The following is a 24,914-nucleotide window of genomic DNA, read 5'->3' on the forward strand; positions in this document are numbered from 1 at the left end:
AACGACAAGTGTCTAGGTCGAGTTCCAGCGCTATCCTGAATGTCCGTGTGTTGCTGAAGCAAATGCCAACCAAAAAGCAGGTGGATCTTCTCGAGGCCGCATACAAATCGGCCCTCGCGCCCAGCTCCACGCCCCCAAAAGTAAGCAAATCGGTTGAATTTAATATGCATACAGTACTTACACGTGGGGCAGCATCAACAAGGTATCGGCATAAGGCACAAAGGCAGCCCCTCCTCCTCCGAGGGCGAGGTAATTAGCGGACATGCCCATAGTGGAGAGCGAAATTTTTGACCCCAATGGGTTTTCCTCGTTTTGTTTTGTTTTTTTTTTATTTTGGTGCCAGCAGGGAAACGCAATCCCGCAATTAATCGACTGACCCCAGAATTTCAATTGGGTGGCAGGAGGCGGGGGGGGTGGGAGGTTATGCTGGCGAAAAGTCTTTGGCAAACCTCGATTTACCAAACTGCCCCAGGGTGGGTTCACTTGCGAAAAGACTGCGACCAATTGAGGGTAAGTGAGCGATTCCTTCCTTCCACTCCATTTTCATTCCCACGCCAAGATTCGACAGACTCGGTCTCTAATTACTTACGCTTCCTTCCCTCTCCTTTAACACGTTTCGTACCGCGTCACCGAAATATGGATGACAGCAGTTTTAGTACAAAAAAGTTTTTGACCCGTAAATAAATGAAAATGCAACATAAAAATTATTGTAATATTTTATATAAATTTTTTGGGCAGCTAAGTTTTTGCTTGGCCTTCGAAAACAATCGGTTTAACAAATATTATAAACAAATTGTAATTTGAAAAATTGTACTAAAAATTGTGCTAAAACGCTTGGTACGGAACGTGTTAAATGTGGTATAAAATATGACGTACCAAACAAATCGCGAAAAGCCCTACGATCCCGAAAAAAAAAACCCGAGACGACCGGCTGACAGCAGTAAAACTCCCCAAACCCCCGAACGAATACCCTTGAACGTCGTGTGCGTGTGTGGTGTGTGTGTGTGTGTGTAGGCCTCCGGTGAAGGTGCGACATCCACCAAACCTCACCGTTTCGTCCGCAATAAATCTGGGTTTTTTCCCCCAAAACGTGCCAACGAAGATGGATACGTTTGTCACGATGTCGCATGCTTTCGCCAAGTTATGCGCCATTTTCATTCCTCGCGCTCACTCGCACCAACAGCGCTTGGGAGTGACGCAGGGCGCGAGGCTATCGCTGCGTACCATTGAACGTGTGCAGTTTTTTCTAACGATTTGCCAAATGGTAGGATGTTTGGGCAAATCACGTGGTTGACCGGTGGCCCAACCAAAACGATCGACATTCCAAAATCATCCGATATGAATTATTCAATGCTTCCTTCTAAATTAACATCACTCGTGTATGTTGTACACTACTGTATAAATGTAAACAATCTTTAGAGGTTCACACAATAACTAACTTTAACCGCGTTCTAGTTGAAATAATAAAAGCAACGTTGTTTCAAGAAATCATTTACAACTGGTATAGCAATTCTATTTGTTTGTTTAACACGTTGACTTCCATTTCCCGCAAAGTGGGTGACAGCAGAAATCAGTTCTAAAAAGTGTTTGACCTATAAATAAATAAAAAAGCAACATACAAATTATAGTAATATTTTATATCAATTCTTTGGGAAGCTTAGTCTTTGCTTAGCCTTCAAAAATTGTTGATTTCATATATGTTATAAACAAATTTTATTTAAAAAAAATGTAAAAAAAAGTGTGCTAAAAACACTTGGCAGTCAAGGTGTTAACACGTTAACTCCCAAGCGCTTTTAGCATACTTTTTTAGTACAATCTATTTCAATGAAATTAGTTTATGACATTCGTTAAACCGAAAGTTTTTTATGGCTAAACAAAAACTAAGCTTCCCAAAGAATTGATATTAAATGTTCCCATAGTTTTGAAGCTACATTTTCATTAATTTATGGGACAAACACTTTTTAGAACTAATGACAGTTGGCCATCAAAAAAGATAGCCATAGCAGTGAACGTGTTAACTTGGTGGAATATGCATTCGAAAATACTCCATTTTTCTTAAGTATAATAATGTTATTATTTCATTAAGTTTATAAGGTCACATTAACTTTTTTTTTTACATTTCCTTTTTACTTTTTGTACACTCCATCAATTTGGAGCTCTTTAAACCTTTTTTAAGCTTTTTTAGCAAAAAGGGAATCTCTTCTTCATTTCGTCTACTTCTTCACCAGCAAAATCATGAATCATCATCTTAAACGGCGGTCAAAGTATGCCAAATGTGATTTTAGAACTATCGGAAAAGAGGGTTAATTTTTGCTCACACAAAAACAAACAAACATTGTTCACAAATATTAGATAAGCTAAGCATAACATTGGTTTTCGTTACCAAAACCGGACCAGTGCACTTATGCCCACTCTTAAAAATAACTGATTTAAACTGGAATAACCAGATATGTTATTTTAAATATCGAATAGCAGTGTTAAACATCAAATTATGTTCAATTACTGCGCTTTTTTAAGGAAACAGCACTATTGCTTGTTTTGAAACCAAACATTTCCTTCTTGAATGTCGCCTCTGAGAGGGAAAAAGTAGCAAAGTAATTTATTTACGATACAGAGCCGAAATGATTCGTTTTATATGTTGGTTTACATGTGAGTAAATAGCAGTTCAATATTTTTTTATAGCAAATTATAGCACAAAACAGGACTTAACTGTTCCTGGTTAGGGTTAGTTTAATTCTTTTCTAAAACGATCGAGTGCAGCGGGGTTCGGTTAGACATACCATTATTTGTTCGTTGATCCTTGTTGAACTTTTCGTTAGACGGTTCCTCTTGTATCCTGCGTGGAAAGGAGCAAATAATAGAAGAAAAACATTCGTGAACAAAACAAAAAAAAAACGAGCGATCATGGAATGGAAGCAATGCTGGGGTGGACAAATAAGTTTCGCTCGATCGATTAATACGCTCTCGAGTTACGTTTGTTCTTTGTTCTATCCACGAGCGTTTGGTTTAATTCGCCGGCGTGGCTTGCAATTGTTTCTACACAGTTTCTACACTGGCGTTAGTTGGGTTTTCGTTTGATTGTGGCCGGATTTGATGGACGAAAGTGTTTTGTTATGCGTTTTGCACCTTGAACAAACAGTCACAACGTTTTTTGTTTTTGCTTTCTTTCTCCTCTTTTCTACGTTATTAACACCGTTATCGATGGAAACTTTCGTTCTCGTTTTGTAACTCTCTGTTGTTTACTTGTTCGAAATACGCAAACCGCACGATTGGAAGCGTAGTTTTGTTTTTTTTTTTTTAAACTGATTATCAATCATGTGTTATTTTACGGCGCAGGTTTTTGTCTTATTATACTTGATTAATGGCGCTACTGATGATGATAAATGGATATCTTTTGACTGCCCGCACGATAAACACGACTGGGGAACGCGGTTTCACTGTTGCTTTTTCCCCATTTTGACAGTATCTGCCGTGGAAGATTTTACTTGTACGCTCCGGTCAGTCCTGTCCCTAGCCTCGAGCGCTTTCTTTAGCGATCCTGTTGTTCAACTGTTATTTCCCTTGTGTGTGCGCTGTACACCATTTTGCCAGTGTTCGGGGTCTTCGCGTTTCACACGATCAGTTTATGCGCTTTCGCGTCGGAACACTTTCGTGCTCGGTTCGAGCACTTCCGGTTTGCCAGTACGTTTGTTTTCGTGCCGTTTCCGGCCCGCAGCTTCTCGCGCGCGCGGCCGTGTTGACCGCTGTCACTCGTCTCGCGGCACCGGAGTGATGGATTGCACGATAGATCTCGCGGCTTTTTTTCCCCGGAGGCTCGTTGGCAACGCAGCAGCGCAACGGAATAACTTCACCCTCCCGAACGGAACAACTTCACACGGTAACCACACGGCACAGCCAGCTCGGGGCGAACACGAACGGCCGAGTATAGCGTCCAGCAGAGTACGGCAACCTCAGTCAGCGCCTGGAAAAGCGGGCCGCGAGTTTGCGTGGGACGTTTTACCTGCCCGGGAAGGGAAAAGCAGCCCAGCGTGCCGCGTTCGCTTATTTACTGGCTGCTCGCCAAAACGGGAACCAACCAACCAACCAACCAGCGCCAAATTGGCCGAAGCACTATACGATGGGGGCTCTAATCATCCAACCTGGCCCTGCAAGCGATCGCTGCCAGACTGAGGTCCAATTAACTGACCAAATATTACGGAAGTGTGCTAACTACCCCCACCCCAGGGGAGTGGTCAGGAACGGGAGAGGGTGTGGGTTGCGAAGAGTGGCCGAAGGGGGGAGGGAGGGGCGGGGAGGGTTGGCAGTTCCGCAGAAGCGGTTCCGATATTAGGGTCAGGGCAATTTCACCTGCTCTGAAGGAACCCATACGCGCGCGAAAAGGACGACCGAGACGACGACGACGACGACGACGACGACGACAACAACGACGGTAGAGTAATTAGCTGGGGAAATGGGCACCCCGAAGGGAAACAAAGCGAAGGAAAATCTAATCTCGGACCTAGCGCGGAGCCCAAAAGTTCAGCGAGCTGGACAAAAAGCGACACGCGAGCAAAACCCCGCGGGCTCACGACCACCTGCAAAACGGCACACCACTACGCTGGTGACACCTACACCAAGGCAGGGGGGGCCCGAATGGCGATCGCTCGGGAACGCGCTGGACACGAACGTGCTGAGCGCTGAGATGACGACGGGACGGGGGGGGAGGTATAAGGGGACGTGGAGTACTTTTACAAGCTGCAAGCGAACATTCCACAAGGTCAGTCCGTCATCGAACGGCTTGCACTGTCGCCTTCCCGGTCGACCAGGTTGTCAACCATTGCTGGAAAAACTGTCTCAACTCGGAAGAGTTAAACGGCAAATTTCCCATTTCAGAACCTCTTAACTCAGGGAAATTTGTTTGCAAAAAGAAAATAAGAAGCTTCTGTCACCATCACGATCGTGTTTCGAGAAACCGAAGCAAAGTGAAAGTGAAACTAGACAACAGGACATACCAAACCATTTAGTTGCCAAAGCTTTCCCCCTTCTGCTCATGCTACTTTTCCGAGAACGTTTCTCACGCCCGCTTTTCTTCGCAGTTCGCCCTGCAAATACTTTCGATTTTCTTCTAGCAAAAGCTTACGACAATGGAAAGCTTCAGAAAGCTTTTCCATCTGTAACGTGTTTGTATTTGTCTCCAATGGATCGAATTGAAAGAGAAAATAAAAAAAAAAAAACGGCGAATTGAAGATTTCCCGATCGAAGAACGCAGAAATTAATCGTTTGTTGAAAAAACTTTTCCCTAAGCGAGCAATAATGAATTCTTTAAAACACGCTAAAAGAGTTAAACGCAACCAAACACAGGGAAAACCGTCGAACATATTCATGCTGTGTTTTTCAAATGAAAAATTGATAATACTGTTTACCCTTCAAGGAGAAAAGTAGAAGATTCACAAAGCGTATTAATTTAAATAAAACAACAAAAAAAAAAACAAATCATTTGGAAGTACACAAGATCATGAAGCAATCCTAGCGATCAATAAAGAGAGTGTTGAGCAGCATTTCCCAGATGACGGCTTCAATTTTTGTTACATTTCTTTATTCTCTATTGAATCTGTTCTAGGATTGCTTTTTGAATATTTTTATGTGTTTTGGTACGTTTTCTAATCGTCAATACATGTCTGTATTGTAAGCAAAATGTTAATAATTAGCAACTCACTATCAAACTATTTATCAAATGGAGGCGCCTGGTCGTTCATTTGACAGTTCAGTCAATGAGCAAAATTATTTGTGAAAACTTATCGTAAGGCAGTTTTCTAGCCTTTCCTAAACTTTTGTTATTTAGTTTAAACTTCTTTAAACTTCTTTGTATAATCAAGCAATGTTTTTGTTAGGTTGTACGTTGAGTATTTTTATCGGCTTAGGAAAATTTTCTGCTCGCACTTTAAAAGTAAACTTTATTTTAACTGTACAGTGTATTTTATTTAATTCCACACTTTCAAGGCATTTGTTTCATGGTTTTGCGAAATCGAGAATAATTCCCAGCCTGAAAAAGAAATGCTCACCTAAGCGTCCTATGAACCAGTTTCTCTATCAGTCATGAAAAATGTATTCACGCATTCCGAATCGCACTCACCTTGCCGACGTTGGACCAGCGCGGCTCACATTCATTTCCAAACGTTCGCCGTTCGGCACCGGCAAGGACTTGGGCGTGTAACGGATCACCTTGGGACCGTTTATGCTCCCTGTTTTTTTTTTCCCCGCCACAATCGCTGCGAGATAAGTCGAACGACATTCATTCATGAACGTCAGCACACCATCGCACTCAAGGTTGTCGCTAACAGGAGCAAGGACGCCGTGCGTCAATAAAAAAGTCTATTTGAATTCGATGAATAAACAATAGGAGCGCGCTGCTAATCTTGCGTGGAAAAGCTTACGCGTTGTTTGCGTCCCGCCCTTATCTACACACTCGCAGCTTTACTCGACTTCATCTAGGCAGATAACAAATTTTCCGGCAAAAATTGCGACTATTTAGTTTCGATCGCATTCCCCATTTATTAATTATCCGTACACAACTCTACTGGCCTATATGGCTACAGTTTTAAAAGTGTATAATACTTTTTTTCTAATCTCACCCAGAAAATACATTCACATCAACATTTTTTTTTTTTTTTTCCAGGTATGAATTTAAGTACTGATTTAAAATGAAGTATCATGGTGGTTTGAACTTGTTTGTTTTGTTTTTATTACTTTACAAGTTTAGAAAACCCATATGGTCATTTAACAATTTTTCCATCCAAATATACCATAGTTATTGTACTTCATGCAAATAAACCCTATTTGGACACGGTTTAGCAGCTAGTATTGAACATTTTTTCGTACTTAACACATTGAGGTTACCATTTACCACCTACCCAGCATCTCCATCAAAACTTTTAAACTAGAACAGATAGAGCTACGAAGCTTACGATCAATTATTTATTTATGATTTTTTTTATTTCATAGAGTACCATTTTGGAATTATATAACATCCGGGAATGTTCTTGCACGAGTAGCAAAATAATTTTAATTACCAACATCTAATTATTTAGATCCTTAGCCAAGGAAAGAGCAGAACGAATGAATAAAATAACTGGAAGGTGGCAAGGTGGCATGAAACTGATTGCAAGATGTAATATTGAGCTGTACAATAAAGTTAAAATAAGTAGCAAACTAGGTGGAATTGCCGGGAAACAGTATTATTTGACAGCAATTTGTAATACTTTATGATATAAAAAACAGCGTAGCAGTGTTAACATTAACTCCGCTTGAACCAGATGGAAAAATGGTTTAGCTGGTAAAGTAGTGTGGAATAGATTAAGTCAGGGGTCGGCATACATTTCCTTAGAAGGGCCAATAATCAAAACGATATCGAAAGCGTTGATATGAAGATACCTTAAATGATGATTGAATGTTTTCAAAGTAATTTTAAACCCGTTTGAATAGAGTATCCACTTTCTAAACAGGAAAGTTACATTAAAAAGGGGTGTAAGAGAAAATATAAGAAATTTCACCATTAAACTGAATTAAAAATGTTGATACTTCTTTTCGTTGAATTTCGATCTTTTTTTAACAAATAAATTTAGATTCGTTGTACTTTCAATGAATTTCTTTAACTGCGCTTAAAATTCTTCTTCTTTATTCAAATAATTTTAAAATATATTAGTTTAGTGGCATTCTCTCAGCAGCGAACATTACTCAACAACGAGAAGTTTTCCTTATTTTATATCGTAATAGGTATAAAAACTCCTCGAATGTAGCAATCTTGAGACTAGGAAATTTTAGCACGATCAATAATGCAAATACGATAGAAAAAGTGTAGGACGAATTTTTGGGAAAAACAAACCTGACACCGTGAACAAATTCGATACAAATTGAGATGAGTTGTTCTATAAAATACTACTAACTTTTTCTTTCGGCCCCGGCCTTTGCCGACCCCTGGGTTAAGTCACGGACGGGTACCACCATCGCTTCCGGCCAAGTCCGTCACAGTTACCAGCCGGAGAGGGAAAGATTTCGTGGAACGGGGGCAATCATTAGCGTACAATGAGATTGTACTGCATCGGGTTTTGGGGGCCATTTCGGTGCTTTGACAGATAACGCACAGATTTACCAAGTTGCGACAGCCAGCGTTCAGGGACTCTGACCCCGATTCGGTTCTACCTTCAAGGAGCGCCAAACGTGTCCCACACGTAACCTACATTTCCTTTCGCGGACCTTCACCGGACGCAATACGCCTTCCTGCAAGAGAAATGGAAAACGCAAACCGAAGTAGAAGGAGAGAAAAACGAATCTAAACAATAAAAAAAGTGCCACAAATTAAACAAATAGACTAACGCCAACACCTGCATGTGGGGGGGGGGGGGGGGGGGGGGGCGGAAAAGTTGGTGATCCGAAAAATCGAAACTCCCTTCAAAACGGTGGAGATATCGAGGGAAACGGGAGGGAAAACTGAAACCCTGAGGGGGTGGGCCGAAAATTCCAACGCCAGTGACCTCCCTTTTCAATGACACCCTCCACCCCCCCACCGGGCCCGATAACGCTGATGGAAGGGGGGGGGATGAGGGCGAGGGACGGAGGGTTTGAGACGCCGAAATGGCAAACCGGACGATTGCGTGCGACGGAGCACGACGGTAACGCGCCAAGGTTTTTCTTTCTGTGCGGGAAAAGGCAAAGCAAGTGTGTGTGTGTGTGTGTGTGCGTTAGGGGAGTTTGAGTAGATGAATTGATTAAGATTAAAACCGGCGGCGTACACCAGGGGTGCTGCTGCTTCCGTGGCCGTCCTGTTGCCAAAAAACTCCGGGTGCGCCGTTTTCCCGACAGTTTTCCCGAACCGTGTATCCGAACCGAAAAGCGGCCCCCGAGACCGAGCTGGAAGAAATGACCTCACGGTCCAATGCGTAGCATTCAGCTCGAGTCCGTCCCAGGCTTTCGACACTAATTGCCAATACTTCCCCCCCCTGCCTGCCTAAAGGTCCTGCGACAGTCGGTCGAAGGCTCGCATTTGGCCAACAGCGCCAGATTCCGATCGCTCCCGTTTCGATACAAGTTTACTGCCCGATGATACCAGTTTATAGCTTGAAGAAGTAGATTCCTACTCAGAATACAATCAAAGAATTAAATCCACAACAATGGAGAGGGAGAGAGGGAGAGAGAAAGAGAGGGAGTTTTCGTTGCATGAGGTCAAAACCACAAGAAAGATTCCAATGAACTTTTGTAATGGCGGAGTAAGAAGATAAAGTTCTTAATATGATGAAATTGGCAGAACCCATCCAGAGTTTGGCAAACTTGTTTCGACAAGGAACAAGGAATCTATCACTTTAATAATAAACCATTTTCCTATTTGTTTCTTAAACATTTCCATCCACCAGATACAAGAAGTATCAAAGTCAGTTACAGTTCTAAATAATATTATTAATGTATGTAAGAAAAGAGAAGTATTTATCCCTTTGTGACGCATGATCACGACGTGAAAGACTCAAACAAGCCAACCAACAGCCGGTGCAATGAAACACAAGCTCACTTTTCCATTGGAAGATTGTACTAATTACCCCAACCTCAAACAAAAAATATTCGTCTACATTTCTACCAATGACACGTACCACTTAGGTTCGGGATGTAAGTGTAGGAAAACATGACCGAATTAGGTTTGCATTCGAAAAGGAAAACCCCCCAAATGCGGTTATAGAACTGAGCCACAGATTGTCTTTGAATCATTTGTATTTAATCGTTTCTATGCGCTATTTTACACGGGTTCTAATATAGTAATTTTTTTTTCTTCTTCCTCCAGCAAGTAACGGTTCAATTGTGCATCGCTTGATTGCACAAAACACGCAAGATTTCGCTTCTCGGGCCAAAACAAACAATATACATGGGGTAAATAGAAATAAAATGATGCACTACCGAGATGGATTTACACTACGTAATTTTCAAACGCAACGCCATGCGTGCCGAAAGGAAAACAAACTGCTAATTTAGGGTAGAGCTGGGGATTTTTTCTACACTGCGAATTTCGTTGTAACGGGGAGCGACGACTAGGGGGGGTTCTTTTTTGAGGGGTGAATTGCACTAGGGTTCGGGTTTGGAGCCGGCGGAGGTACCGACGGAGGACGGGCCCGCACCCGAACCGCCGTGTGGCTGTTGTTTGTAAATGCTGAGCGTTTGCAGAAGCGCCGTCGGCGAGGGATCGCGGCCCCGAAACCGGCGGAACACCTCGCCCGGATGGCAGCCGCCGCCGAGCGAGAGGAAGGTATCGCGGAACCGGAGGCCCACCTCCTGCCGGGCGGCCGGTTCCTTCGCCTCGGCGAACGCACTGTACACGTCGGCGGCGATCATGCGCGACCAGACGTGGCCGTAGTAGGCGGCACCCCAGTCGCCGGACACGATCGGTAGGAGCGAGCACGCGTGCGCATCCTTGCGGTCGAGCGGGAACTGATGGTAGGCCGGATAGAGCGAGCGCATCACGTCCAGCCAGTAGTCGCTGGTGAGGTGCAGCTGCAGGTCGAGGTTGGCGTGGTACAGCTCGCGGCACAGCCGGTAGCCGGCCAGGTGCGTCCGGCGCCGCTGGATCGCCTCGACGCACGCCTCCGGCAGCGGGTCGTCGTTGGTGTAGTGCGACGAGATGGAGCGCAGCGTGGCGCCGTCGTGGAGGAAGTGCGTGAACACGTGCCCGCACACCTCGACCGCGTCCCACTCGATGTTGGAGAGGCCCGCCACGTCGCTGTACTGGCAGGTGGTGAGCAGATGCTGCAGCCCGCGCCCAAACTGCTTGAACAGCATCTGCACGTCGTCGAGGGTGAGCAGCGACGGTTTACCGTAGAGTGGCGCCGGGAAGTTGCCAATCAGGGCGGCGAGCGGGGGTGCATCGAGCGCCACGCTCCGGTTGACGATGCCCACCATCCAGCCGGTATTCTCCGGCACGGCCGTCTTCTCGTCCTCGCGCGAGTAGAAATCGGTATAGAAGCCCGCGATCGGTTCCTTCGTTCCGCCGCCACCGCGCGCTTCGTAGATGTCGTAGAATCGGACGTCCTCGTGCCACACGTCCACGCCCACCCGCTCCTCGATGCGCACCCCAAACAGGTGCTCGGCCAGCTGGAACAGGCCGCCGAGCACCTTCGGCAGCGGAAAGTAGTCCTTCAGCGCCTCCTGATCGAACTGGTGCACGCTGGCAAGGTGTCGCCGCTTCCAGTATGGCACGTCGTAGATGTCGAGCGCGGTACGGCACCCGTGCTCGTTGGCGAAACGCTCCAGCATCGTCAGCTCGTGGTCGGCCGCTGGCCGCGCGTACCGATGCAGCTCGTCCAGCACGTTCCGTACCGCCTCGATCGAGCCGGCCATTTTCGTCTCCATCGACATGTGCACGTAGCTTTCGTAGCCGAGCAGCTTCGCCTGCCGTTTGCGCAGCGCGCGGATCGACTCCAGATGAGAACTATTTTCGAGCGATTTGTCCGTGTGGATGGAGCATTTGCGCGTGTCCGCTTGCCAGAGGTTCCAGCGGTGCGTTCGATCGGAGCAGTACTCGAGGAAACTGTGTGCCACCGCCGGTTGCAGCGTTATCTTCCACGGTCCCTTCATAGCCTGGCTGGGATCGGCTGCCAGCGATTGCAGCAACGTCGGTGGAAACTCCTTCATTATCGCCGGATCCTGTATGACCTGCTGGAATTTCTTAACCGCCACGTTTCGTTTGTTCTGAAACTGGGTACGCTCTTTCGCGAGCCGATCAAGAATCTCGTTCAGTTCGGCCTTCGCCGGCCCTTGCACCTCGATCCCGCTCAGCCTTGCCTCCAGCACATACTTCTGCAACAAACGGCGCTCCTCGCCGGTCAACTCACTGTCCAACACCGGGCGCTTCTTATCGCCCTCCTCCGGCGACTGTTTCGGCTCGGGTTCTAGCGCCCCCTTGAGCGCCCGGTAAATAGGTAGGCTGTTGAACTTTGCCCTCCACGCACCGCGGGCCCGCTCGTGGATCGTCATGTAGCTTTTCGTCGGCATCCGCGAGCTATTGCCCAGATAGAGCGTCTTCGCGATGCCCCACGTCGTTTCCAGCGGTGCACTTTTCGCCTCGAGCGGCAGAATGATGTCCTTCACCACGCCATCGATGTCGTCGCTCTGCGCTAGCCGTTCCTCCAGCGTACGGACACTCTTCTCCACCGCTATCGCCTGCTGACCGATGGCACCAACACATTTTTCGATGGTAACATTGTTGAACTCCGGCAAACCGTGTAAACTCGACAGCGGGTTCTTCTCTGGCAGATCCTCGCCGATTTCCGGTACCCTGCGGAGGGAGGGAACAACACATATTATTTGGGGCCAACACGCACTACTTACGAGAGAGCCACGGAAAGGGGTTTTCCATTCACTCTACACCTACAGCACAATGTATCCATGTCGCCGGGAGTTGGCGAACAAGTTCGACCGGTTCAGCAGCAGGCGCACTCCGCAGAATAATGTGGCCATCGTGCTACTAACTAACGTGTGTTTCGAATGTTTCCGCTATTGGCGTCAATCAGCTGCACATAGCTTCTTATCGAACACAACAACAACAAAAATGCGTAAAAATATATATTCCTCTTGCTTCACGACGGCCAAATTCTATCGTTCTGCGAAATGTTTTTGAGAGTTGCGGTTGCGTCGTAATTCGTCTGACGTTCCAGTTGTGTAGTTTGTTTACATTGTCATCCCCTTGTACGAGGGTCATATATTTGCTTCGGTTGTACAAAAAATATATTCAATTGACGCAAACAGTATCCAACCCGAACAATTTCATTTTTTCTCGATGTCCGCAAGATTTTCAATCCATTTTGATGATTACCAACAGCAGCTAAATCGTTTCATTCTACTAATTAACATTTGAATCCGGATGTCAAAGCTTCGTTCCAATTACCTTGATTTGTACAACAGAACGTACTGTTGTACGAACCTTGATGGCGCTGGATTTTAATTTAAAATATAAACGTTAAACATATATTTATTTAATTTTAAATCAGAAACAGCAGAAACTGTTGAAATGCAATTTAATTCCAAGGAAAGACACGTTTCAGCGCGGTTCAACATCTAAACCCGAGGCTGCACGTACATGTGCATTGTGATCGGGCTCTTGTTTGCGCTCGACACTGTGAGTATTTTACTTGATGTTCAAGTGCTGTACGGTAAAAGGATGTTAAGACGCTTCAGGTGAAAATAAGACGCTCCTTCCGTTTATTTCTAGAGTACTGGGTAAAAAGTCCCGAAGGAAATACCTTCAGAACCCACGAGTTAGAACGAAATACATCACAGATCAAACCTACGGAATCCTCTTCGATACCCTGCTGGGATTTGATGAGGGATATCCCTAAAATATTTTAGAAGTGGTTGAGATGACGTTGCATGAATTATATGGTCAAAATGCAGTAAGAAATCAAACGCTATGTTTGTTATCGTTTCCATGTATCACGTTTTAGTAGCTGTCGACATTTTATTCATCATTTCCGGCTAGTAAACAGCAGTTTCTTTTCCATTTAAACACTACAATGAATTTCACGTTCGTTCTCGCTTTAAATCCCGCACAACACATCGCCTCGCTTTAATGTGTCTGGACAGTTTTGAATAGTGCGAGTGTTTCAGTCAAAATGTCTTCTGCCACTTGCAGCTAACGTTTCCTTGCATGCGACATGCAATATCCTTTGCTTCTCCTCAGTTAAACGGTACCTCTATCGTTTCCAATTTCCCTTTCACCACCAACCGTTCCGAACTTGAAAGTTCTTTTACCTCCCTCTCATCGTTGCCCTTATCCAGAGGTGTGTTTTTTTTTTCGCTCTTTGGGGAAAAACAGCTCAAGATGACGCTAGTGGTTTTCTTCAACCATACTTTGATTTGCACATGTAGCTGACAGCAATAGGTTAGATAATATAAGCTCTCCAATAAAGCGATTGCAGGGTCGATGAATTCTGTTCCCTGCTTTACGAACTCCGATACATTTTAAAAGCGAGATGAAAGAGAAGGCTTATGGATCATAGTTTTCTCTCGGTCTCGAGTTTTCCTTACTGGTTTATAAAATGGGCACGATCAGTCAGAGTGGGAAGATGGAGGAGAGGGTTGTTCAAGAAGTCTCCCATGTTACACCCAACATGTACCATTCATTTTTCACGTGTAAACATTCAAGCATTGGAAACGGGAAACCGAAATCCCCCACACCGTACCACCGAAGAGAGTGAATTTTGAGGGAGGCACTAGTAGCCTGTAGAGACATACAAACGTTTACATTACAGAGTTCTCTTAAAAATTTTATTTTATCATTCACTAGGGGGAAGAGGGTTGCCCATAGTCCATAGTCTCCGTGCTAAGGGCTATGCCAAACGGTATCCGGCATGGGGATCTGCTAACCGCCGCCCCGGTTCTAACGAGCTTACTTACTGCCTCATCTATATATCTTTGCTTTTGCCAGCTGCTTACATTACTCCAATGTGAAAGTAAAGCAAAGGAACGATTAGTTAGAGAACGTGACACGGGGGTTGTTGGGTGCGCGCCGAATATTACAATCCGCGGTATAACAATGACAAAAGATAAACACGATCTTCGTACGGAAAACAAAACAAACAAATATTTATATATAATCGTATATATATCAAAAAAATATACGACGTTGTAAGCGATACGAAGTATCGCAATCGACTTGCTGCTTGCTAGCCAACGTTCGAACACGATGGCGATGGCAAGTGGCTGAAGAGAGGGGAGGAAAGGGAACAATGAAGGGGGCTGGTTTTAGGACATAGTGGTTAGATTAATTTGCATTAATATATACCTAGCGCTAGAGGAAAGCTGACCAACACGTTGAACTTAATCTGGAGGGCACAAACACCATATGCAAAGTATGGTTCCATCAGTAATAGTAACGGTAAACATGATTTGTGTTTTGCTGTTTGCTTCAGTCACGTCGTCTTCGTTTCGTCTTTGCTACCAACATTCAATGCCCCCATATTCACCCTGCCTACACTTCTCTCTTTTGTAGCCCTCGGTCTAGCTAGTTCATTATTTGTTTCTTCTATATATATATCTCTCTCTATCTATATAAATATTTCATTTGCATTATATATGTAGCTAATATCTGTCTGAGACGAAGCATAGTTTAGGAGCAACAACTTAAATACAACGACGTTTTTATCATCGACGCCAACGCGCCGGAGGGTGCCATCGAGTTTTCTGCCTCGAGACATCGTATTGTTGCCGCAGAGTGTACATATGTGAAGCGGACCGGAACTGGTGCAAGTTCCGGTACCACCATCATCAGTACAGGAACATTTCGATGGAGATCCAGTGGGCGGAAGTGGGTGGCGTTCTGGAGAGTTGTGTAAAGCCATGTGGTGGTGGTGAAGAACATATCACAATTTGGTCAGCAAAAAAACCACTGAACCCAGGCATCCCCCTACCGAAAGTGTTCCATTTTAAACAATTAATGGGCGCGCTTGGATCTCGAAATGCCGATGCATGGGGCATCAATATAACAGCTATGTGTTTCACCTCTTGTTTCTTATTGTAACTGTTCCTCTTGTCGTGCTTCGTTATGGACTTGAATACACAACGGCACACCTTCATTTCAAGCAGCATAAGGCATCAGTCTGACGTACGTAGTTGATGATGGTATTCGCTTGCTAGACTCGTTGGATCTTGCACCTTATCTTGTTCTAACGTTACAGGTATTTCTTTTTTTTTACAATCATCATATCCATCGCTTCGTGGTTTGGAGCCGTGATAAGGAGCATATAACAAAAAAGAGGAGAAAACAACTCATCACAAAATATAACGCTACGGAATTAACCTCTCGTTCCTATCCTTGCTCTGTCGCATCAACCTAGCTCGTATCCCTCTTTTGCCGTCGATCACTCTCGTCTTAAGTCTTTGGCCTCCGAACATACACAAACACGATCGCTTCCTCTTTGGCCTGCAGGATGCTGATGCTTCCGGGGCCGGAAGCCGAAACTTTCCGGGCTTACAGCGAGTCCCGATGCCAGACCCAGTTGTGTTTGGTGTGGGCGAACCGGTGCGAAAGCCACTGCGATTCGAGCAGATTGAAACGATCCTCGCTGAGATACAGCGGTTTGCCGCGTCTGGAAAAAAAATAAAAACAAATAAACGATTAGCACCACAATAGAGGTCTGAAGGGACGTGCTTTCATCATACTTGAGGTCACGGTCTTCCTCGTCGTAGTCATCCAAGTACAGTGAACCCCATAGGCACGCCCGATGACCTCGTATAACTATGATGTAAGTGGACGTTATCACGAGGAAGATACCGGTTCCGCCACCGCAGCTGATCGAATGCTGTGTCAACGAAAAACAAATGAGAACAATACGGTTACAATTAAACAATTAAAATTGGCACGAAGGAATAATTAAATTAATTTAAGTAAATAAATTGTTTATGGCTAAACAACCAAGTATGGAAGTACCAAAGGTTCAAAGGTTGAAGAAATATCCAAGTAATGTAACTGCTCAAAAGGTTCGAGGAGAGGCTTGCCTCAACTTGCATAAAGTTATAGGAATCGTAATATTGCATTCTCCAACATTTTGAAACGAGTTCTCAGTTGATCTGAGATGAAAAGTCCAAAGGAAAAAAAACGAAGAGTAATTAAAGATCCGATAAATATGTTAGCCTGGCATGAAACATCTTCGTGTCTTGGTGGAAACCGTACAAACGAAATGCAGATAACTTTGAGGCGATTGTTTTGGCGTCATTTGGGATTTTCTTTTTCTTTGATACAGTTTTGTTTTATATAAAACGTATCCAGCGCATCTGAGTATAAACCGTATTGATGACTTTTTGCGAGAGCTGTTTGATTGCATGCCAATTTATATGTCTCTGGGACACGTTCTTTAGTCGTAATCACACTCCCACTTCACTTCAAGAACGAACGATCGTCACACAGCATGGCAATGATGGCAAACGTACCCGTACGGCTTCGCAACAATCCTGCTCCTTGCAGCACGTCTGCTTGATGCAAACGATGGTGCCGCACAGCAGGCAAATGGAGCTCTCTTTCGGCACGTTCTTGCACTTCTGGCACGGCTGCTCGTGGTAGTACTGAAAGGGGAAACAAAGAGTACGTCAGTGATTTGGAGCGCAGAGGCCGGGCGGGCTTCGACCCGCAGTTTGACACCAACCGTAAACAGACGCTCGTACTCGCGGGGCAAACCGAGCAGCCGGGGCTGGCGCCATTCGATGTGCTGCTTGACGATGAGCGAGCGTGTCGATTCGTACGTCGGCCGGAGGCTGCGCAGCTGAACGCACCAGTGCAGAGGCAGTACCATCTCGGTGCCGGGCAGGAAGCACAGCGCCTTGCTGGCGTTGAACTTGTCCCAGTCCATGGAGACGGTCACCAGCTCGAGGAAGTAGACGAGCCGGGCGAACTCGAGATGCGGCCCGGCAATGTCCGGTATCTCCGCGTGATAGATGTGGTGGCGGAGCAGGGCGGCCACGCGCAGGAACGGCAAGCACAGGCGCTGCAGCTTCTTCTCGAGCACGTCCAGGTTCACGCGCTCGCTACGCCTCGATGCCGTCGCGTTCGGCGTGTCCGACCCGCTGCCGCTCACTTCCATCGCCGACGCTCCGGTGCTGCTGCTACTGCTGGTGCACGCTCCGGATGGCGAGGCGTCGCTGGCGGTGGACGACGACGAACCGGCGCCCATCAGAATGCTGTCGCTGCGAATGTGCCGGCAGCGTTCGAGCTGCGCAAGCATGAACGCCATCGCTACGCCGATGTGCGGCACACCGCTCCCTCGCACCACCGTCGGCTTCTGCTTCGGCTTGGTGCCGTAGCGTGCCACTATCTCGTCGCACTCCTCGTCCGTCAGGTGCGTACACAGCTGCAGCACGATCTGGTAGTACAGCAGGTTGTACATCACCTTCACGATGCACGTGAAGTAGGCTGCAATGGAAGTAACGATAAGAACCGTATTAGCATTCATCTGGAGATTCGTTTAAACTACACTTGACGACTTTAAGCATGCACTCTCACAGAGCCGATTATTCTAACGATGAGAAGATAATACATGCTTTGACAAATATAACAAGTTTGTATTGAAGACGACAATAGAAACTCTCTTGTTATCAGTCACAAAGCAATGTTGAGTGTTTCAACCCAAAGTTGACTGAAACAGTCGTTGCCAACTTGGTGAAAATGTATATTCTATTGGGTGTTGAATGTATTAAGACAGGTTCCAAAAGATGGTGCTATTGCTTGGTTTCGTTCGCTACGGTCTTACCTTGGTCAAGGTGCAACGGTGCGAGCAGGATGAACTTGAGCATGAGCGCCGTCGGGTCGCTGATGAGATCCGGAATGGCGTCACCGTCGGGAATGGTGCTGCCGGCGGCGGCCGCTGCCGTCGTCTTCGCGGTCGAGGGTGCGATGACACCGGGAGACGCTCCGACTCCGGCGCCGCTGCCCGCTATCGTCGCTCGGCGGCTGTTGGTGTTGTTGGGCGGCGTTGGGTCCGTTCCGTGCGTCAGTTCATCGCCGGAACCGGCGCGGGGAGGCGGTAGCAACATGCCACGGATGCTGGAAGCGACCCGGCGCAGCCCGCACAACACCCCGTCCTCGTCGTCGTCCTCGTCGTCGTCCTCATCGGTGTCGTCGGGTGCTGTGTGCGAGCGCCGGTTGCGACGTGCGGTTGTGCCACCACCACCCCCGGTCGACGGTACTATCGCCATGGCCAGGTCCGGTTCGAGCAGCTCGGCACCGGTGGTGTTCGCGCCCCCTGCCGGTCTGGCTTCGGTCGCCGGAGTGGCCGGAGTTGCCGGAGCTAGTGGTGAGCTGGCCGCCGGCTTCGGTTGGGCATCCCGATCGGTCGGCGTGGGCTCCACGTCGTCGGCGTTGTACGACAGCGGTAGGCCGGCGAGGCGGGACCAAGAATGCCAGGGCCAGTCGTCGCCCACCTTGAACCGGATCGGCCAGTCGTCGTTGATCATGAGCCGCACGTGCAGCGACAGCACATGCAGCAGCGGGACGATGCAGTCGCGCTTCGGCTTGTAGCGCACGTCGTCGGTGCTGCCGGTGCAGAGCGAGCCGCCCCGCTGGATGACCTCCGCCTCGAGGTTGGTGCGCGCGATGGAGATGACGAACGAGAACAGGCTCTGCAGCGTGACCGGGTAGCGCTTGATGTTGCGCTGCGTGCACGCCGTGATGTTGCCCATGGCGCGCCCCATCGCCTCGCTGAACTTCGACGCCATCGGCGTGCGCTTGCTCTCCTGGAACAGCCCGATCAGCTCGAGCACGAGCGTACGATGCGCCGGCGTCGGCGAGCGGATGAGCGGGGCGGGCCGATCGAGCGCCGGGCTGAGCGGCAGCACCGAGTTCGCCAGCTGGCGGCAGACCGGGCAGAAGAACTCGCCCAGCTCGACGTTCAGATTGTTGGGGCTGCGGGGCGTGTGCAGCGAGCGCAGGTACGCATCCTGGCACGACAGGTGCACGTGGTGGCCGCACGACTGGATGTGCACGCCGCCCTCCCAGCCGATGTTGTGCGACAGGAACCAGGAGGTCGGGCCGAACTTCCACTGCAGCTGCTCGATGCGCCGGCTGAACTCGCCCGCCAGCGTCACACTCTGCTCGAGCGCGGCCCGATCGTCGGCGCCGAGTGGCAGCGAGAGCCGCTCGGAGCGCGTCCGCCGGTGGCCGACAACACTGCTCGATTCCACCAGCACCACCAGCCCGATCGGGTTCGACTCCGTGCTCGGTGCGGACGTGTTGCAGATGATGCAGGTGTACTCCTTCTCGCGCAGCTGCATCGCCTCCGCTTCGGCCTCCTGCTGCTGCCGCGCGTGCTCCTCCTGGCGGCGCCGCTCCGCTTCCGCGTCCTCCTCGCCGAAGCACGACGATGACGACGCGTCCATACCGGCGCCGCCCTCCTCGCCCATCGCCGCCATCGCCATCTGCATGAAGCGCTTCTGCCGGTTGGCGAACTCCTCCATCATCTTCTTCTGGCGCTCCTTGGCGCGCTTGGTGCGCTCCTCCTTCTCGCGTGCCTCGCGCGCCTTCTGCTCCGCCTGCCGCTCTCTTTGGTTCGGCCACAGCTGCTTCCGGATCTCGTCGATGCGTGCCGCGCAGCTCTCGTCCAGTGCCGCGATCTTGCGCAGCAGGTTCCCGATGAAGAACGGCCCGTCGCCGATGCGCGACTCCGAGATGCGGCCCACCGCTGGTGGCGCCTTCGGTGACCGCTGCTGCTGCTGCTGCTGCTGCTGACTAGAACCACCAACCCCCGCCTCCGCGTCCTCGTCCAGTTCCATCCTCTGGGACTGGTTGCTGCTGCTACTGCTGCTACTACTGCTGCTGCTACTGTTACCGGCCGTCGCTGCAGTGGAGGGATTCGGCTGCCCGCCAGACGAAGTGGTCGCCGACAGCTCGTCCTCCGTTTCGTCCTCGAGCGAGAAGCTGTCCAGCGCGCCGCTCAGCTGCGAGTGCAGCTTCAGCAGCAGCGATATGATCGACTCCTCGAGCACAACCGACCTGGTGGTCGCTATGGTGATCGTGTCGGGGCAGCAATCACCCCCATCGCTACCGCTGCAGCCGTCGCCCAGTATCAAGTTCATGGCGTCGCGTGCAGCCGTCGTGGCCGCCGTCGTCGTCGTCGTTGTAGTGGGTGTGGTTGCGGGCACGTTGCGGTACCGTGCGTTCGGAAGGTAACTACGCCGGAAGCGCATCCACAGTGGCTGTTGGTGCGCGTGTCCACCACCGGGTCGGGTGGATCCTGGACCACCGCCGCCACCGCCACCACCACCGTGCTGCTGCTGGCCCGGAACTCCCTGGAGGCTGCGAAAGTGACGCGGCGTTTGCTGCTGCAGGGACTGTGGATTTGGTTGTTGGCTCTGCTGCTGCTGCTGCTGGGCCGTTTGTTGCCCAGTGGTGGCCACACTGTCACCGCCTCCACCACCGGCGGCACCGCCTGTAACTGCTCCTCCTCCTCCTCCTCCTCCCTCGGCATGGTGGTTGCGGTGATGGTGATGGCGGTGGTGATGATGATGGCGATGGTGGTGATGGTGATGGTTGGCGGCCGCTGCCGCGTAGTAGTTCTGGAGCTGGTTTTGCTGGTGCGCGACCATACTGAACCCGCCCCCGCCAGTACCCCCGCCTGGGCCAACACTGGCACCGGCCGTCGAGCGGGGCGTGTCAGTTCCCGGTGGTGGCGTGAGGGTGCGCGACGGGATCGCTATCTCCTGCCGGCGCCGCCTCTGCTGCCTACTTCGTACCCTCTGCGCACCAGCAACAGCGCCGTCCTCCGGCACATGCCCATCATTATCCTCCGTCTCCTCATCCTCATCCTCCTCCACCTCATCCTCGTCCTCGCCCAATTCATTGTCGTCCACCGAGACGAACTCGTGCCGTACCATCAGCTCGATCGACGGAGGGTCCGCTCGAGTCTCGCCGCCCTCGCTGCGGGGCACGAGTGCCGCAGCATTGACACCCGCCGCACGGTGGTGATGGTGCCGGTAGTGGGGATGGTGGCGGGTGCCTCCGCGACGCCGGCGCGTCGCAATTTCCGCGCGCGGAACGATCGACTGGATGGCGGCGTTCATGCTCGCTTCGTCCGGATCCGCCACGTCCAGCTCCTCATCCTCATCCGCCAACTCTACCTCCACGTCCCCATCGACGTTCACCTCATCCTCCTCCTCCTCCTCCTCCTCCTCACTGTCGTCGTCGTTGATGTAGTCCACGTGCACCTCCGCTGGTTGGACGACGTTGGCATTGCCCACACTGCTACGCCGCCTCGGCAGCACATGCACACTCTGCGGCTGGTGAAGGTGTTGGAAATCGGGGTCCGCTTGGAGCTGGACCATCCGCGCCAAGGCCTCGATGGTAGTGTCCTCCGCCATCGCGTCGTCGTCGTCGTCGTTGTCGTCGTTGTCGTCGGCGTCATCGTCGTCCTCGTCCATCACATGGTACAGCATGTTCTCGTTCGGCGCCGCCTCCTGCGCGCGCTGCTGCTCCCGCCTCTGGAAGACCATCTGAACCATCCGCCGACGTTGCATCGCAGTCAACGGCATGTGGCCAAGGCCAATGTTGCCGTCGCCCAACCAAGCGGGATTTCTGAGCGGCCGCCCATCGCGGACGTCGTCGTCGTCGTCGTCGTCGTCGGCGTCCTCATCAACATCGCCACCGTTGTTTTCGGCGTCGTCCTCCTCGTCCTCCTCCTCCTCCTCCTCCTCCTCCTCTTCCACTACCATCTGCGAGGAGGCGGACGATGCCGGCGGTGGCGGTGCGTGGATCGCCCGGAGGGCGTGGTCAGCCCGCGCCATTGGCAGCACGCCGATGCCCGCCAGCCCCCGACTGGCAGGCACGAGCGCCGACGAGCGCACCATCCGACCCCCGCCGCCCTCGGGACCATCGGCGGCCGCCGGCGGCATCCCGGCCAGCAGCACGTCGCCCTCGACCGTGTCGGCACTGCTGCCGATCATCATGAGCGTCTCGTCCTCGGACAGGTCCCAGTCGACGTCGCTGTCGAACGGGGGCGACGACAGGTCGTCCAGCGGTTTGTGGTAGGACACGGGCGAGCGGCGCGTCGCCGGCATCAGCGAGATCCGGTTCACCTGCATGCGCAGATTGTCGCTGAGGCAGTTGCTCGGGTAGCAGTTGAGCAGATCGGGCACGGAGGGCTCCCGCCGGTCGCCGGCAGCCGGGTCCGCCGCCGCACTCTGCGCCGACGAGCCAGCGGTGTTCGGAACGTCGTCGCTGCCGCCGGTTGCACTGTCGCCCACGGTTGAGCGCGAGGTGGTAGCCTCGCCGCCCGCCGCCCCCGCCGCATTGACCGCCATCTCGAGCAGGAACACGGCCAGCGCCAGCATGTGCTCGGACACGCTGTGCGTGTGGACGGCCCGGTAGAAGATGACGAGGATGGTGGCGTGCAGGATGCGCGAGCCGAGCACCGCGCCCGGGTCGCTGTAGGCCGGGCCGCAGGCGCCCGGCAGCCGGAACGGGGGCCACAGGTTGCCGCTGCGCGGCATCTTGCCCGCCTGCTTCACGTACGCGCCGAACCGGTCGAGCGAGTTCTGGAAGTCGCGCCGGTGCACCGCCCGGAGCAGCACGTGCAGCGGGTCGTAGTAGCGCTCCCACACGTCCGGCACCGGCATGAACAAGCCCTGCTCGAGGTTCTCCGAGCCGACCGGCGGCGACCGGTAGATCGATAGCTCGCGCAGGTAGCGCTCGAAGTTGCGCGTGTGCGCGTTCCCGCTCCGCTCCGGCATCAGCTCCAGCAGCTGGCTGTGCGTCTTGTCGCCGGTCGCCAGCAGCGCGCTGATCTCGATGATACACTGCGTCGTCTCGTCGTTGCCGAGGTTGATGCGCGACGTGATGAGCGTCGCTAGGAAGGTGAGCAGCCCCTCGAGCATCGAGTCGTGCTCCATCTCCGGCGCGGTGCTCACCAGCGACATGCCGAGCCAGTCGTCCACGCCGAAGATCGCGATGCACTCGCCGAGGAAGTGGTTCGGCGGCAGCTGGGTGGCGCAGATCTGCAGGAAGAACAGGTCCATGTCCACCATCGAGTTGCAGAAGTTCGCCTGGATGTACGTCATCGCCTGGCCCTTGATCTGCAGCCCGTTGCGTACCCACACACCGGACAGGATCTCGTAGAAGAGGCTCTGCGAATCGGGACGAAAGAGGGAGAAATGAAATGGGCAATCACACACACACACACACGGCTTACGGCAATAAATACCCGAGCATTGCAAACAAGATACCAAAAATGATGTTAAACCTTCGCTGGAGGACCCCTATACAAATCGTGTTCTGGAGCTTGCTGGAGTGGAACGAATAAACATCCAGTTGACCAATACAAATATATCAACAAGAGCTAAATGTCTCTTATCAATACATGAATTGATTCGTAACATAGTTTCATAAGTCAATAAACTAGTTTAAGACAAATAGATATAAGCAGCAAGAAAGTAGAATTAAATATGTAAATATTTGTATCATACTAAAACTTCAATTTTCTTACACAAAAAATAAAAAAATAAATAAATAAATGCTCAACCTATCGTGGCAAGACGAACGCTAGGCCAGACAAACCAATATTTGCCTCAAACCCGCACAACATGTCACTCGGGAGTCGTTAAACAGACGATCACAGGACACGATCAAGCGTTATCTTACAAAAACAAACCCCGGCAAACATTTCTCTCTCGCTCTCAGACCTAAATAAATAGATAAGGTACCCCTATTCGTTCGAATCGAGACGTTTTGGTGAGATTTCGTGCGAACGATCAGTGAAAGTCAAATAAAATAATCTCTTAGCTGAGGTAAAAACCGATAAACAGACCATTCTCTTTATTACTATAGCGAAAAAAAGGCCCAGGATAAGGTACACACTTCCCGATACCGATATCCCGAGTAAAAGAGCGGAACATTATCGATAAGTCTTACGTTTGCTTCAAAACTGAAAGGCATTTTATCTCCTAGTTGAGGTTTGCAGCCTCCGGAAGATAAACTACCAATTCGTTAGTGTTTCCAAAACTAACTGCAGTTGTGGAACCTATAGAGATATAAGAGTAACCGATCGGTGAACAGCAATCACAACTAATTCTATCCAGCTAGTATTTTAGTTCAAAACTCAAAACAAAAACGCTCTGTTCTTTCAATATGAGTTGCTTGAACATTAAATTCAGGAACACTATAAACAAACGATCCGCGGGAACGTAGGGGGGTCCGCGACAGCCGAGCGGTAGCGCCGGTTAGAAAATCGGCCCATGAGCGCCGGGGCTCACCACCTCGACGGCGTGGGTTCGAATCCCAACCGAGACCGGACCCTCCCCTGTACGAGAGGACTGACTATCCACGTACAACAGGGAAACAAGTCTCGTAAGCCCTTAACGGGCAGGCATGACCAAGAGGTCGTTACGCCAAGAAGAAGAAGAAGATAAACAAACGAGCAAAAAGCAGA

At 50.0% G+C, this 24,914-nt stretch overlaps 2 protein-coding genes across 2 annotated transcripts in view; both read right to left on the reverse strand.

Moving 5' to 3' along the window:
* Positions 1–10,077: 10,077 nt before the first annotated feature.
* On the reverse strand, positions 10,078–12,604 carry LOC131290947 (uncharacterized). The gene is made up of 2 exons (XM_058320138.1): positions 12,386–12,604; positions 10,078–12,289 (listed from the first exon to the last, which is right to left on the reverse strand). The coding sequence occupies exons 1-2, from the start codon at positions 12,469–12,471 to the stop codon at positions 10,084–10,086; spliced, it is 2,292 nt and encodes a 763-aa protein (XP_058176121.1). The 5' UTR covers positions 12,472–12,604; the 3' UTR covers positions 10,078–10,083.
* Positions 12,605–15,979: 3,375 nt separating this feature from the next.
* LOC131290653 (E3 ubiquitin-protein ligase Ubr3) overlaps positions 15,980–24,914 on the reverse strand; it is a 46,800-nt gene continuing 37,865 nt past the window's right edge. Inside the window, 9 exon segments of the mRNA XM_058319816.1 lie at positions 15,980–16,097; positions 16,171–16,310; positions 16,939–17,070; positions 17,151–17,578; positions 17,666–17,914; positions 18,252–20,847; positions 20,917–21,875; positions 22,055–22,145; positions 22,147–23,613. Coding sequence (XP_058175799.1) covers positions 15,980–16,097; positions 16,171–16,310; positions 16,939–17,070; positions 17,151–17,578; positions 17,666–17,914; positions 18,252–20,847; positions 20,917–21,875; positions 22,055–22,145; positions 22,147–23,613 — 6,180 coding nt within the window.

The sequence above is a fragment of the Anopheles ziemanni genome, chromosome X, assembly GCF_943734765.1.
Source record: "Anopheles ziemanni chromosome X, idAnoZiCoDA_A2_x.2, whole genome shotgun sequence".
Classification (NCBI taxonomy): Eukaryota; Metazoa; Arthropoda; class Insecta; order Diptera; family Culicidae; genus Anopheles; species Anopheles ziemanni.